Raw genomic sequence first — 17,087 nt, 5'->3', positions numbered from 1 at the left:
TGGCGATGAGCTAGAAGTGTTTCGCATTTCAGGCAGCGCATTGTTCGGAATGAAGGTGTACTTGCCTGCATTTATGGGTTGGATGCCAGCTGCCCCGCACTCGAGCACAGGACCGGGACGACTGGGTGTCGCTGACATCAATGGCTCGACTGTGACGAGGGAGTCAGAGGCATCCATAGAGCTTGCAGGTGTGCGTCCCGGTTGACTGGTTTGTGATGCATACGTGGGTAGTAGATTGCCTGAGTGAGAGGCTTGGAGAACCCCCAATCCAGACTCAATCGCAGGACCGGGATGGCTGCTGGGCGTTGGCGGAAATGGCTCGACTGCGATGAGAGGATTGAAGGCCTCCTTCGTGCTTGATGGTATGCATCCCGGTGAGTTAGTTGACTCAGGAAGTTGGTTGAATGAAGAGGATCTTGGTTGCTATGTTGAATAGTCCACCATTTTGTTTCGCCGTTCTCGCTGAATTTTATAAACCGGGCATTCACTGCTCCAGGCAGAGTGGTCAGTTTTAATATTCAGCTTACGCTCAACTCGCAGTTTCGAACAGTTTGCACATTTTTCTATGCGGGATTTGCATTCTTTAATCGAATGGTTATCACTGCAAATAGGGCAGATAACTTTCTCTACTTTACAGTCGACTATTTTATGATTGAACCCGCAGCATTTGTAACACCTTATGACCTGCAACCCATCAACCACTCGGCATCGATTCCACCCGCAGTTCAGTTTCCCAAGTTGTATCACATTGAAAAACGTCTCGGGGTCCAACTCGACTATTGCGCTGTAGTTGTCGTATCTCCACTTCAAATTGCAGTAAGTTTTGCGCAATTTGAAATGTTTCAATGTTGCAAAAACTTCGTTTTGGTTAGTCAGTTTACCCTTTAGTTCGCTTTCGTCGTATTCGTCGCTCATTCCTATTATTTTAATGGTTGGTTTCATGTTCTCGCGCACTTTTACCTCAAATCGACCTTCCAGTTGTTTGTCAACTGTCTCTTCAAGATGCTTGATTGACGCATCATCCTTTAGAGCTACTATGACCGACCCATCTTTACTACTTGTCACCCGCCTAACGTTCAAATTTTTGCCATCAATTTTATTTCGCAACTCGACTCTAATATCATCAACATGCACGCCTTCCTTTGGCTTTATGACGGCGATTGGATTAGGCTTCAAATGCTGTTTCTTTTTCAGTTCGGTTCCATTTACTATCATGTCATTTTTTACTACATTAGCAAAGCTTGTTTTTGGGGATTCGTTCGATGCTGACGTTTTTAATAGCGTATCCGTAGTATTTTCCAATCGCCTTTTTTTGGCAAGGGATCGTGTAACAACATTACACGCAGAATTCTCCTTGTCGTCAGCTGCGGAAATGGATCGCGTATTTATTCGCAATAGTTCATCTCTCATGATTTTTCTGACATTTTTCTCGAAGTTTTTGACAAAGTCTAGCACACACGTGAAATCGTCCAATTTACGACCGATTTCATTCAACAATTTTTCGTTGTGGCTATCGTCATATTCGCTTAAAGCCAAACAAGCATCGCAAACAAACACTGCATTGGGGAGCTTCTTCAATAAATCTATTTCATCCACTGACGCTCCAGGCAAGCAGGTCATGTGAATAGAGAGCTTACATTTTCCAAAACACTCTACACTCGCATCATGCTCGGCTATAGGCACAGCGCACAAAGCACACGGCTGCGAGAAACAATTCACATCACCTCTGTTTCCTATGTCCATATCTTCGTGCATTGTAACCAGCACATGACACACAAAGCGGGGCGAAATCAATTCAAATTTGCCGTGCAGTACAGTGAATTGATACGCTTATTTTACAGGATTAAGTGAATATACTCTCACGTTAAGTAGATAATAAATCGTTCAATTGTAAATTCAATCGTGGGACTTCCTGCAGTAACAACTACGCATACAGATGGATATAACTTAACACAAATTTAGACAGGATTTCACACACAATTTTGTATTTTTTGTTGGGCACAGATACACAGTGGACTTTCTCTCTCAATCAATACAACATAACTGATGATCAACTGATGATTCACCGCAGAAAACGAACAATTTATTGTCCTCGCTTCTCATTTCTTTTTGCACGTGGATATGATGATACATGATGCTTAACTACGATTGGCACTAGTATTTCAATCGCAATGATATTGATATATTAAAAGTACGTCGCCGTTACGTTTGGTGCTCGTTATTAACTGCTAAGTTTAGAAAGCAGAGGACAAAGGTTAAATAAATTTCCTTGGGAATATTTCCATATTTTGACAATTTAAACCATTTTAAGATTGGAACGGTATCAAACAAAGAGAAATTGCGATTCGTTTGACATCATGTCTTCAAAAAAATCTGTCCGCTACCAAAAGGGTTAATTTCGAGAGTAAGGATCAAAACAAAATTGACGTTTATCCGTTCTTCTGTTCTTCTGTTCTTCTGTTCTTCTGTTCTTCTGTTCTTCTGTTCTTCTGTTCTTCTGTTCTTCTGTTCTTATGTTCTTCTGTTCTTATGTTCTTCTGTTCTTCTGTTCTTCTGTTCTTCTGTTCTTCTGTTCTTCTGTTCTTCTGTTCTTCTGTTCTTCTGTTCTTCTGTTCTTCTGTTCTTCTGTTCTTCTGTTCTTCTGTTCTTCTGTTCTTCTGTTCTTCTGTTCTTCTGTTCTTCTGTTCTTCTGTTCTTCTGTTCTTCTGTTCTTCTGTTCTTCTGTTCTTCTGTTCGTCGAAAAAAACTATAATGAACCTCTATGTTTTATTTTGATATAACAACAGATAAGAAAACACATTTAAAAACAAAAGAGTTACTCTTTTCATGAGTAGATAAAACAGTGAACATACTTCAGCACGTTGAGCCCCGTGTCGGTGCCTAGGGACTGACGTTGAGCTCTTCGTTAGAAAAACGATAATCAATGGGGCTGATTGTTACAAAATAATAAATATGAAAAAAAAAATGTTTGTTTTCGGTTTCGGTTAGTTAAATTTCTGATTATTTTCTTTTTATATAATCAATACTTTGGGAGTGGTACCGACACTGATATAGTTCTCATGACGCGAGGTGAATGCCAAGCGTAGCGTGAACAATTCGGGGCTCAACGTGTTAATATGACACGTACTGGCACTCGAGATAGAACTTGATCGAGCTTAGATTATTTTCAAGTTAGCATAATCTCAGAAACAAAAAGATCAGTAAAATGACCCCATGATTCATCCCAAACATCGCAATGATTTCTTTTTCCACTGAAGTCTGGGGTACATTTGAACTGTGTTCCATTTAGACTGTAGCTTTTCGAAACTAGCCCCAATTGACGTCATCGCCGAAGAATGTTGGCCAGCCCGGTCTTCGAAAGCACACACAAAAAAACCCTTCAGAGCATAGCATAACATTCTGCATGGAACGATCGCAGGATTAACAACGGTTGCGGTGGTGGCGTCAGCGGCAACGTGAACATGCACGGAATGAGTTTTCCCTTGGGTTCTCGTCTTGCTCCGGGCTTTTCAGCACACACACACACACACACCGCTGGGAAGAACGTTCAATTCCGCACTCTCTCTTTTATGGCTTCGTTAAAAAGATTTTAAGAGATGAATTTGATATTTATTTTTCTGTCTTCGCTTTTGACCCGTTGATTCCGAAGGTGAACTCTTACTCCTCTTGCTCCTTTCGGCGAGCCGACCAAAGCAGACGCAAAACGATCGGACGAAGAAACGTTGCTGAGATATGTGTGCACATATCCACTCCTTTCTCGGATATTGAATTACTTGTTCAGTGTTCAGTTTATTATTTTATATATAAAATATACATTCTTGCCTTGCTAACCCTAGGCTTACCCCCGCCCCGTAAGCCCCGAGTGCCATTCGCCGACAGTACGCGCGGGATTACGTTCCTGTGAGAAATTTTGTGCCCATACATTTATGCATGTGACGGTATCTGACCAGCCAAATCTCGCACTAACCCTCCGCTCCGTTTTCCTTCCTTCCACTTGCAGATTACCTGTTGCAGCTCTCGCACCAGTCGGAGAACAAAACGCTCAATCTGTTCTCGACGGTTTACCGTAAGATGTCACCACTATCGCGGGAGCCGATTCTGGAGTTGTACGAAACGATCCGGAGTCATCTAACGTCGGCCACCTTCACCGATGACATGGGTCTCATCGCAGATAAATTCTTCCGGAATCTGTTTCCGGTGGCATATCACCACGCAGTGGTTCTCGCCGACAAAGATGTCGACTTTCACGTCGATTACAAAAACTGCCTCATCCACACCTACGATGAGCTGAAACCATTCGGGGAGATACCACAGCAGCTTTCGGGCTCGCTGGTGGCCAGCGTTGGTGCGGCCAGTGTTCTGCTGCGGGTACTGCGGGAGGGTGCCCAGGTGCTGAACAAGTTGGACGAATTGGGCACCGAGAATCTGCAGAGTTCGTGCAAGGCTGCCCTGCTGAAGATGAGTTACTGCGCGAGCTGCAAAAAGTACAACCACAATCACGCGAAACCGTGCGCCGGGATGTGTAAAAATGTTATGAGGTGAGTTCCGGTCGTCACTGGATGGCAGATGATGATGCGAAACGAGATTATAATGCATACTAATGGTAATTACAGAGGCTGTTTGATGCAGTACATTGGCATTCTAAACCAGGACTGGTACACCTTCACGGAAGCCGTGGTTCCGCTAATAAACGTGGTGCGCTCTTCGGAGGGTATCGAAGCCGAAATCAAGAGTTTGGAGGGAAAACTGTCCAGCGCTATCATGCACGCGATGGAAAACGGTCCCCAGCTGGAAGTGAAGGTAAGTTGAGTTGCTGATGTCGCTGTTGCGGTAAATTGCGACATAAATTCGAACATTCAGAACGTTGGAAATGATTATTTTCGCTGGCAGAATAGCATATAGCAACCGGGAATGACAGTGTCAAATTTTTGAAACTGTAAGCAGTTCTTGTTGCTGCGTTGCATATTGTCGTTCGGTGGTTTTCGGTGCCATTTAGCGTTAAAATGTGCCCCTGGAAGGGTGTTGAGTTTCGCTGACGCTATAAATCATGCCAACGGTCGCCATCAAATTGAAACAACGCAAAGCACTGTTGACTCGGTAAACAGTAGCTTAAATAAACATAAGACGACGAAAATGTTTACCCTAACTGTTAAACTGGCTTAAATCAATCGTTGGATTCACATACTCCTAATGAACAATTATCCCCATCAAGCATTAGGGCAACTATTTTGTAAAGTGCATTAGTCTATTGATCTATTAAAGTAATGGTTGTGTCTCGTCTTTGTTCTATTCTTTTTTTTTTGATTGATGAAGGATAAAGGATATCTATCCCAAGAAAACAAACGAATCGACAGCATGACGATGCACATTTCGTCGCCGTCTCCAGTTTGGTTTTCTTCTTTTAAGCGTCGATTATGTCGTATTACGAAGGATTAGAAACTAAAAAATTTTGAGTGGTGCCGTAAACATCAGTGTATTCTAATCTGCTCGGTCATAGCGCTCAAATTCATTTTTAGACCTGCGAATTTCTTTGACCTGCATTTGAATTATTCTCAATCTTTCCCATCGATTAAAAACTAACCAGTAAAGCGGTTTCCATATGTATCGCAATTTATGACGGTGTTTGTGCAGTGATTTATTTTACTATCCATCTAACTTAGCGAAGATGAATTGAATATTGTGTGTTTTTATCAATCTTCGTAAATATTTTTCTATACGATTTTTTTCCATTTCGCTTAGTAGAATTTCGGGCTATAGTGCTGCAGTTTCAGATCTAAAGTTGGGTTGCCTCTATTGTCTTCAATTTGTTAGTTCTTTGAAACTTTTTAAGAAAATCCCCATAAAAAGAAATGTGATGAAGTTAGATCCGGAAATCTAAGTGGCCAGTAAATGACATCGTTTTTGATTCCACTCATCTTGGATGATTCATAATGCAAAGTCTGTTGTTGGATGTGCTAGAATCAAAAGTCTTGCGGTGTCTAGTAAATGATGCTATTTGACGGATTTTTCGGCAATAGAGGAGGTGTGAGTAAGACGGGCAGCGGATGATTTTAAAAGTTGATTCATACATATTATATTGTGACAATAAAATCAACATACAATCCTACGAAACCCTGTATAAAGTTTGAAATGTGATTAAAAACTGGAAAACATGCGTTTTACAACTTCGTTAATGAGAGGTATAATTCCAAATTTGACTCACTAGTAAGTAAGTTAACCTCGTGAGTGAAAGTGAAATACTGAAATTATCTAGAAACTATATCGGAAGCTGCTTCGAGAGGAAATTGTTTTTATTATTGGGTCATTTAAAATTGTAAATAATTCAAATGAGGAGTTTCGTAACTCCTTAGGTCGCTGCGGAATCAAATGTTTTTACCATGATTACGCTTAAGATTCTACGGAATCGTCAGTTTTTGAGGAAAGTGGTGACGAAAACTATTTTTTCGGGAATGGAAATGTCAATAACTTCTGCATACATTCTGTAGAAGGCTATACAATACAAATAAAAGAAAGCTTTGACGCATTCACAGTACCGAAAAATTTTAGTCGATCAAGGAAATTTTCGTCAGGTGGGAACGACAGTTTCTACAACAATTTCTGAAATCAGACCAAACGGAAAACTTCACATATTGAGAAAAGGTTTAAAGAGGGAGGATGCTGTTTGCTCTACAGAAAACTACATTCAAATGTTGGAAAACATACAAGATACTGATACAAGCGAAGTTCTTCATAACCTATTCTTATTCCCCCCAGTTCTTCTATGCAACAAATTGCATTCATGTTTTGGAAAACATAAAGTTACACAAATACAATCATAGTTCTGTTTAGCCTGTCCGTCTTACTCCCGTTCTCATACATGGATGAAATATTTCATCAACGTAAATTGAAAAAGAACTGTCAAGAACTTTATTTTGAGTCACGGTCGTTAGATCGTTGAAATAATTATAGCCATTTAACGGGAATTCCGAAAAGTCCTTTTTAGGGTATATTCCTGAATGTATGAAGAAAATAAATTTCGCTGTTTTTTAAATTTCTAGGCTAGAATACCCCTTTAACCCGAAAGTACTCAATATTAACATCAATTTTCATTCAGTTTAAAAATTACGTTATCAATGTTTATAATAGGCATAATGTTTCAATCTTCATTCACCGTTTGTAGTGTTACTGTGTTTAGTTTTGCAATTTAACTCATATTTTCCTCCAATAAGTTTAATTCTGTATGATAAATGATAAACTCAGGGTCAATTATGTATCAATCTAGCTTTATTAACCTACTTTTATTGAACTTCCACCTATTGGAAGGATCGAAGCTGTTGCTTGTCATGCAAACATCAGAGGCAAAGACCTCTGTATTGTCAGCTTGTATTGGCCTCCGAGAGCTGCGGTTAGCCGCAAGCAACTTGTTGACATGTGCTCACTCCTTCCTGAGCCACGATTGATCTTGGGAGACTTCAACTCTCACGGAACTGCCTGGGGGGAACCGTACGATGACAATCGTTCATTGTTGATATATGACCTTTGTAACAGCTTCAATATGACCGTTTTGAACACTGGGGAAACAACACGTGTACCTAAACCTCCTGCTAACCCAAGTGCTCTTGACCTCTCGCTTTGCTCGAATTCACTATCGTTAGATTGCAAGTGGAATGTAATCCAGGGCCCCAACGGTAGTGACCACTTGCCAATCAAAATTTCCATCATCATTGGGTCGAATTCTTCTGAATCTATAAACATGGCATATGACCTCATAAGACACATTGACTGGAAAAAATATGCGGACGCGATTGCTCTAGCCATCAATTCCAGAGATGGTTTGCCTCCATTGGAGGAGTATAACTTCATTTCTCGTTTGATCTATGACAGCGCGGTTCGCGCTCAAACGAAACCCATCCTAGGCTCCACTATTCGTCGAAGGCCTCCCAATCCATGGTGGGATAGCCAATGTTCCAAGCTTTATCAGGATAAATCGAACGCATTTAAAGCTTTTCGAAAACGTGGAACCATTGAGAATTTTCAAACGTATTTGGACTTTGAAAATCAATTTAAAAACTTAATCAAAGGGAAAAAACGTGCTTATTGGCGAAATTTCGTGGGAGGTTTGTCACGAGAAACGTCAATGAAAAAATTATGGAAAGTGGCTCGAAACATGAGAAATCGCTCTTCAACGAATGAAAGCGAAGAATATTCACATCGATGGATTTTTAATTTTGCACGGAAGGTTTGTCCTGATTCCGCTCCTGTGCAAAAAATTGTTCGAGATATACCACAAGGTAGGTGCGATCTTGATTCCGAGTTTTCGATGGTAGAATTCTCTCTTGCTCTGCTCTCATGTAACAATTCTGCTCCGGGATCGGATAGAATTAAGTTCAACTTGCTGAAAAACCTCCCTGATGTGGCGAAACATCGCTTGTTGAATTTATTCAATCGGTTTCTGGAGAATAATATTGTTCCAGATGATTGGAGACAAGTACGAGTTATAGCTATTCAAAAACCCGGAAAACCCGCGTCCGACTTCAATTCGTACCGCCCAATAGCAATGCTGTCTTGTATACGGAAATTGTTGGAGAAAATGATCTTGTTTCGCCTTGATCGATGGGTTGAAACGAATGGCCTACTCTCAGATACACAATATGGGTTCCGCAGGGGCAAGGGGACGAATGATTGTCTTGCGTTGCTTTCTTCAGAAATTCAAATGGCTTACGCCGAAAAAAAACAAATGGCTTCAGTATTCTTGGACATAAAGGGGGCCTTTGATTCTGTTTCAATAGAGGTTTTGTCGGACAAATTACACTCTCGGGGTCTGCCGCCTCTATTGAATAATATGTTATATAACTTGCTTTGTGAGAAACATTTGAACTTTTCTCACGGAGATTCGGCAGTAAGTCGGGTCTCTTACATGGGCCTCCCCCAGGGCTCATGTTTAAGCCCCCTTTTGTACAACTTCTACGTAAGCGACATCGACAATTGTCTTACACAAAATTGCAGCCTAAGACAACTTGCAGATGATGGAGTGGTGTCTGTCGTAGGACCAAAAGAATCCGACCTGCAAGGACCATTACAAGATACTTTGAACAATTTTTCAACCTGGGCCATTGGGCTAGGGATCGAATTCTCCACGGAGAAAACAGAGTTGGTGTTTTTTTCTAGGAAGCATAGACCAGCAAAACCAAAGCTTCAACTTTTGGGTAAACCGATCACTCATGCTATGTCATTCAAGTTGGGGGGCCCATATTAGGTATCTGAGTAAAAAATGCCAACAAAGAATAAACTTTCTCCGTACAATTACCGGCACCTGGTGGGGAGCCCACCCAGAAGATCTTATAATGTTGTATCGAACAACTATTCTCTCAGTGATGGAGTATGGCAGTTTCTGTTTTCAATCAGCTGCCAAAACACACCTCATTAAACTCGAGCGAATTCAGTATCTTTGTCTCCGTATCGCGTTGGGATGTATGCCCTCAACGCATACCATGAGTCTCGAGGTTTTGGCAGGCCTACTCCCACTAAAAGATCGCTTCAATTTATTATCTCTTCGGTTCTTCATCCGGTGTAAGGTCATGAACCCATTGGTGATCGGAAATTTTGAGCAGCTGATCGAGCTAAATTTTCACTCCGGATTCATGAGTTCATATCATGAATTCATCTCCATGCAGGTTGATCCTTCTTCGTATATTCCCAACCGTGTTTGTTTCCCTGACTACATCAATTCCTCTGTGCATTTTGATCTGTCCATGGAGCAAGATATCCATGGATATTAAGATTACCAACGATCGAGGATCGCTCCAACGATCTTCGATGAAAAGTATGGGGGTATCAATTGTGATAATATGTACTTTACTGATGGGTCCACTATAAACGAGTCCACAGGATTTGGAGTGTTCAACGAATTTTTTAGCACCTCACACAGCCTTCAGAATCCTTGCTCAGTGTATATTGCTGAATTAGCAGCAATTCATTGGGCGCTGGACAGCGTCGCCTCACGACCTGTTGAACACTATTACATTGTAACGGATAGTCTTAGCTCTGTCGAAGCTATCCGTTCAGTGAGGCCGGAAAAGCACTCGCCGTACTTCCTTGAGAGAATACGAGAAATTTTGAGTGCTTTATCCAGACGCTGTTATGTCATTACCTTTATCTGGGTCCCTTCACATTGCTCCATTCCGGGTAATGAGAGGGCCGACTCATTAGCAAAGGTAGGTGCAATTGAAGGCGATATTTATCAGCGTCAAATCGCCTTCAATGAATTTTATTCTTTAGTCCGCAAAAATACCATCGCTAACTGGCAACGCAAGTGGAACTCGAACTCGATTATCCCTAAGGTTAGCCTCAAACCGTGGTTCAAAAGTCTAGACTTGAGTCGGGACTTTATCCGCACCTTCTCCCGACTCATGTCCAATCACTGTTCGTTAGATGCACTACTCTTTCGTTTCAATCTTGCCAGCAGCAATCTCTGCGTTTGTGGCCAAGGTTATCACGACATCGAGCACATTGTTTGGTCGTGCGAGGTGTATCTGGTCGCCAGATCGAATTTAGAGAACTCCCTTCGGGCCCGAGGAAGACAGCCCAATGTGCCGGTGAGAGATGTGTTGGCTCGGTTAGACCTTGATTACATGTCCCATATATATGTTTTCCTTAAAGCTATAGATCTTCGTGTGTGATTGCCCCTACATCCTTATACCCTCCTTTCCTTCCTTTGCGGGTAATTCGTCCCCTTGCTATAAATAGTAGAATAAGTTGAAATGTAAATACACTATAGATATACGAATAGATTTTTAAATTGAGTGTTCATCAACATTGTTACAATTTCCTTATATCCCATCCTTCTCCTAAAAATATGTCACCCTCCTAAACTCGAGTACACCGCGAGTAATCGGTTTTCCACCTTACTAACCATAGATGTAAGAAAATTGTTTATATACATAGTTTTAAAATTATATTTAAGAATTCGGCTCCTTTAAACTTAAGTAACTGAGCCTGTAAAAATAAACGGATTAAAAAAAAAAAAAAACATTTCCATATTAGAACAAAAATTATTATCGTTTGCGCAAACATCAAATGGATTAACAATCCATATAATCATACCATCACAGAAATATTTCTCGTACCCGAAAATCCTCACATCCCAAATTTGGGTTCGTTTGTTTGATTAATTCTCGAGCTATGCTGAAATTTGTATTTCATATAAAACCTCCACATGCCAAATTTGAATTCGTTTCTTCGATTAATTCTCGAGTTATGAAGAAATTTGTGTTTCATTTGCATGTCAGTTCCTCTTAGAAAGGGTGAGGAGTGTCTATCCAACATAGAAACAGTTGTTGCATGCTAAAATCTCCACATGCCATATGCCAAATTTGGGTTCGTTTGCTTGATTAATTCTCGAGTTATGCTGAAATTTTTATTTCATTTGTTAAGAATAGTCCGGTAATGGTCTTATGCATTATATTCAATAAATATTCCACGCCACTGATATTAATTTATACATTTCATTCAACAATATTCTAGAATATGAAAAAAGGCACTTGTTCAAAAAAGTTACTATACTATACTATACTCACGTCGGTGTGTCAGACTGAAAGTGTTAAAAAAGTGGCACACGTCCCATTTGTACCAACACATGCGATACGCTAAACGATGACGAACGACTAATAACGAAGCTAGAGAGAATCGCAAAGTCGTAGTGTTGATATTTTCTGAGAAATGAACGAATTATTGATTTCTCGGTCTGACAGACCAATGCGCGAGTATAGGAGTGTTAACTTAAAAATACATGGAGGAGATACACTGAAGTCGCTTTTCATGTGTTTTTTTATACGCAGTTTTATTTTACGCGGTATCTTTACGTAGATTTCGGAATTTACGCGGTTTTTTCACGCATATTTAGGAATTTTCACGGTTTTTTACGCGGATTTCGAAATTTACGCGGCACGCGTAAACCACGTAAAAATTCAATATGTTAATTGATGTGATTTTTTACGAAATAAGTTTGTATTGTATCACTGATTAGTAGCTGAGGAATAAAAAGAGATACAGATATCATGATTGTAACATGCAAAAAAATCAGTTAATACAAGTATTGTTAGCATTTTAAACTAATAATTCACTGTTTGTTAGATTTTTACACGGACCATAGAAACATTTCGTACCCTCTAAAAACTCCACATTCCAAATTTGGTTACGTTCGCTTGATTGATTCTCGAGTTATGCAGACCCCCCCCCCCCTTTAGCGAGAGGGGAGCAGTGTTAAAACCCCCATAGAAACATTTATTGCCCCCTAAAACCTCCATATTCCAAATTTGGTTCCATTTGCTTGATTTTTGTCAAAAGTGGTAATTTTGTTCTTTATCGCAAAACATTAGATCCGCATTTTTTTATTTTTTTTATTAGAGTGTCCATTTCCATTTTAGGGTGGTCCGAAAAACCAATTTTCATAACTATTGAACCACTGAACCGATTTAGATGATCGACATATCAAATTGTGCCGACCAGCTTGTTATATTGAACTCGCAAAAGAAATGGATTTTATTTTCGTAATTATTGATTGTTTGATTGTAGTCGTTTTTTATAGTTTTCATGGCTTTGGACTAGAGGGCGCTATTTTGTTCTATATTTTTTCTTGAAAGACAAGGATTTTATATCAGAGATGCCTTGTTTTTCGTTTTTAAGATATGATTTAGCAAAGTTAACCGATGGTTCGAAAAAAATATTTTCCCCCTTTTTTTCCACTTCAAAAATTTATAACTCTTGAACTACTGGACCGACTTTGGTGATCGACATATCAAATTTAAGCTTATGCTTATTTTTCTTTGAAAAAATATTACTTTTGCAAAAAATTGGATTTTCGTTTTTGTAGTTGGTTTTTCATAGTTTTCTAGGTTAAAGATAGAGGGCGGAAAGCTTTTAGGCTTCAATTTAATATGTCGATCATCTAAATCGGTTCAGTAGTTCAAATGTAATGAATTTTTGCAAAAAGTCATAAAGGGGAAAAACGATTTTTCGGACCACCGTTAATTTTGAAAAATCATACCTTAAAAACGAAAAAGTACCATCTCTCATATCGAGATATGTTATGTAAAAAAATCCACAGCTCTCAAGAAAAAATATGAAAAAATACAGCGCCCTCTAGTCCAAAGCCATGAAAACAATAAAAAAACGACTATAATCAAAAATAACGAAAATAAAATCCATTTTTTTTTTTTGCCAGTTCAATATTTTTTAATAAAAAGCTCATTGGCTTCAATTTGATGAATCTAATGTTTTGCGATAAAGAACAATATTTCCACTTTTGCTGAAAATCTGAGAACCACTACATCGATTTGGCATGGAATGGCTGTATATAGATGTTGGCGACCACGCTTTTGGAGTGGCTCAGAAGCAAAATTTCTAGACACTTTCAACTGATAATTCACAAATAACCCGTGTCTTTCAGAGACTCAATCATTGCTGGTTTTTCCATGTAGACAAGAGACCTAACGTAACCCGTAACAAATCGCAACGTAACGGAATGAAAAGACGTTGAGATGTGTCACATGATCGAGGTGATTAATTTAATTAATCTGTCGATTGGGACCTGAATCGACAGATTAATTATTTACCATACTCACCTCTCAATTGAACCATGTATCGAGTGCTGTGTTGAAACAGGCGCCTTATTGTTTAAACTTAACGGCCAAATTCAATGCTTGCATTAATGTAAAAAAAGTCCGTAATCTTCGCAGAAAACGAATTGAGTAATCAAATTAGATGTATTGTAAACGTTGCTCGAATGGAAGTTTTTCCATGTGATATGGCAATACGAACTGAGCATTTGTTTATTTTTACACATGTCACAAATCATGTGTGCATCCAAGGCGCTTTGAAGTATAAGGTGGGGCAGTATTTCAAAATAGCTCTGCAGCCATCTTGGAAGTATACTGTGCTTTGTTTGTAAAGTTTGTTTTGTCGGCGCCTCGTCTCGTTAAAAATAATCATATAAAATCGAGAATTGCAACAGAAAACAGATACGCAATATCAACCCATGTTTGAAACATATAGTTGATCAATGAAATTCCTTCATAAAATACAGACTTTACTTGACTAAATGAAGCCCATTTCGAAACCGATAGCATTTCATTCCAACGACGCGCCGATCGAAACGCAACGCAAGAATGCAACAACTCAAGGGCAATTTAGAGAATCACTCAACACTCGCAAGCATCAAGTGAAAGGTCAATTGCTTCAGTACGCGTTGCATCTATATTGTTACACTTGTTAACAAATTATTAATGACGGGAAGACTCTGTTGATGCCCGAAAACGTGGGTTATTTGTCTCAAAAGTGGATACAAACGACTGTATAATAATCGTGTGATCTCGAGGTCAGCCATTTGGCGTCCCCTTGAAAAGAGGGAAAGTGAGATATTAGGGGGTCAAACATAGCACTTTCGGTATTGTGTTCTTAATGGGACAAAATCATCTAAATTGGTTTATTATGAGATTAAATGATTAAAAACCCAACACCCTGCTCCAGGCAGAGCGAGAACAAGTTCGACCATGTTCGTTCATGGCAACCTCCACGCGGGAACAAAAGATGCTTCGCCGTTTTCTTGAACGGAGGCGGAGAAACAAACAGGAATTTACATAGAATGGCATTCCTCAGCGAGCATGCAGCTTTCTTACTTTACTCCACAGTTTCTTCCCGAAACGCTCGCGCTTTCTGTGTGCCCCCCACACTCTGAGCAAACGATCGCCCGAGGGCAGCAGATCCACCGCCAGACTTCCTCCTTGGGCACCCCTCCTTAAGCTCGGCTGAACGCGTCTGATTGTCTCGATCTCTCACATGTGCGACCGGCGAAGACTCGACGAACTTCATCATCATTCACTGCCTCTCACTTAGTCAATCCCACGAAGGAACGAAAGTAACCTTTACCGGAGAGTGACGGTGTGCACCAACGCCCGAAAAAATTATGGAAAAATGTATGAAGATTCATCCCAAAGCGATGTTTGCAGAGCTGAGCAAAGGTTAGGCGCATTAAACAGTGCCCAGTTGAGCCGCTACTTTGCTACCTCTTCCTCAATCCACCGAACGCGGGGATTCAATTTCCTCGTTAAGTGCTGTTGGTTCGTGTAATAAAACACACATAAAACTGGTTTTACTGGAATTTTTGAATCAGAAATACATTCCTTTTTGTTGCAGTTTTTTTTTCGTTCTTCCGTCCTGTTCTCATCCAGCTCATCCACCGACTCTTTATATCGACCTCTTATAGTTTATTGGCTTCCCTCTTATCGCCTCGCGAGTCTTCTCCCGCACGGTGTTGGTATGTCCTGGTGATGCTGATTTTTGGGGCTCTACCTCCCACTTCCGCCCTCCCACAGCCACTATTGCTATCGAATTCCACCCATCGAGAGCAGTTTCGGTTTTTTTCTCGCCGCTTGCATCATCATGGGTTCCTTTAAATTTAACGAGTTTTTTCTCCATCCTGTAGCAACAGCAGCCATCGCGAGATTAGATGATTATTCCCGCTCACTCGATACAAGGTGACATTGTCGGAACTCCGAACATTTAATTTAACCTTGTCGATTATATGTAAATTAGTTCGCGCCATTCTGCGCCACGCTCCAATAAATTATGGTGCTGACTTTGTCAGTGCCAATCGAATTCTAACCGTTGGAACCATTCATAAGCGAACTATTCTTATCAAGCGAAAACGATCGCTGCAATTGGAAGTGAATGACAATATCATCAACGGCTCTCGGGGCGGAATGCATGACCGGCATCAAGAATTTAATTCCGACGCGTTGCATGAGCTATTTTTGAATCCGTGCGAATTGCCACCACCATAAATCTTCGCAACTAATTCAAACCAATTCTCGTCCCCACATTCGCTAAACAGGTCAAAAAGGCATGCGGAACGCCTTCGCTGATGCAGAACGACAATCTGGCCGGCGGCTTGTACGAGAAACCGGCGCAAACGACCCTGCACAACAGCAAGTGGACCATGGCGCCCATCAACGAGATGCTGCAGTTCGAGATGACCATGGACAAAAATAAAGATCTGTTCCTGCAACTGTCGTCAACGTGAGTACAAACAGTTTGGTTGAATTAATATAGTTTTTTTCACGTTCGCTTCATGCTTAGAATCCGGAATAATGTATTTAAACTCAGGCATCGCAATCACTGAAAGAAGGAAATGCACACCCGCGCAAACGGTTCCCCATTCAACGGAACTATGCCACAGGGATATTATCCTCGTACCGATGCAAATTGAAGCATGCACGATGCGCCCTACAATCTCCTTCAGCTTCGCAAGAACCATGTTTTGTTCCTCGATACAATGCACCCTTCTTTGTTATTCTTAAACGGTTTCTGGCGCACAGAGCCGTTGTTAAGCTCGGTTAACAAAAGTGTTTGTCACCGTCACCGGTAAATTGAAGCGCGCTGATGAATGAACGCTCGCGCGGAGCCAATCATAAAACAGACAGCTTTATGATTCCTGGGCGTCGTGCACACACGGAAAGTAACACACCCACACACATAAAAGTGAACATTTTAAATGGAGCACTGGGCGCTCTCTCTCTCTCTGCAATTCCATGGCATGGATGGCATAAGTTCCGCCTTTTCGGATCCAATTGTGCAACGGTCTCGAAAAGTGGCAATGGGTAATACCATTGATGGTACTCAGGATCCGGCCAACTGGTAAGAGGCTTACATTTTCCAATTTTATCGTCTGCAAAATTGCACTGACGAGTCAGTCCGAATTAGTTGACCGAATCGTTTGATCGGCTCATAATTGTGTTTCATTCCATCAGACGATTTTTTTCCATTCTCGGAGTGGTACTGTCCAATAATTATTTATTGAGCTCCTCCAACTATACCTCAACGAGCCCGGAATTTTATTTTTATGTCAACAAATACAACCTGAACTATATTTATTGAACCAATTGAAACGAAATCAAAATTGGGCTGCCATGGAATGATCGATTCCCGGAAAAAGTTGCAAAGGAAAAAAGGGCAACGGAAATAATCGCAAATAAAAAAGCTTAATGTCACAAAAACCTACCAGAAATATTCTCACTTTAAAAAAAACCTCATGGGTGTAAATACCACGCAGA

At 40.5% G+C, this 17,087-nt stretch overlaps 1 protein-coding gene across 1 annotated transcript in view; it reads left to right on the top strand.

Moving 5' to 3' along the window:
* Positions 1-17,087, top strand: part of LOC129771726 (division abnormally delayed protein) — a 324,766-nt gene that overhangs the window by 290,549 nt on the left and 17,130 nt on the right. The window contains exons 3-5 of the mRNA XM_055775704.1: positions 4,001-4,538; positions 4,614-4,800; positions 15,869-16,053. Coding sequence (XP_055631679.1) covers positions 4,001-4,538; positions 4,614-4,800; positions 15,869-16,053 — 910 coding nt within the window. The remainder of the gene's footprint in view (positions 1-4,000; positions 4,539-4,613; positions 4,801-15,868; positions 16,054-17,087) is intronic.

This window comes from Toxorhynchites rutilus, chromosome 2, assembly GCF_029784135.1.
Source record: "Toxorhynchites rutilus septentrionalis strain SRP chromosome 2, ASM2978413v1, whole genome shotgun sequence".
Taxonomy (NCBI): Eukaryota; Metazoa; Arthropoda; class Insecta; order Diptera; family Culicidae; genus Toxorhynchites; species Toxorhynchites rutilus.
This window is presented reverse-complemented; position numbering and strand designations above follow the sequence as displayed.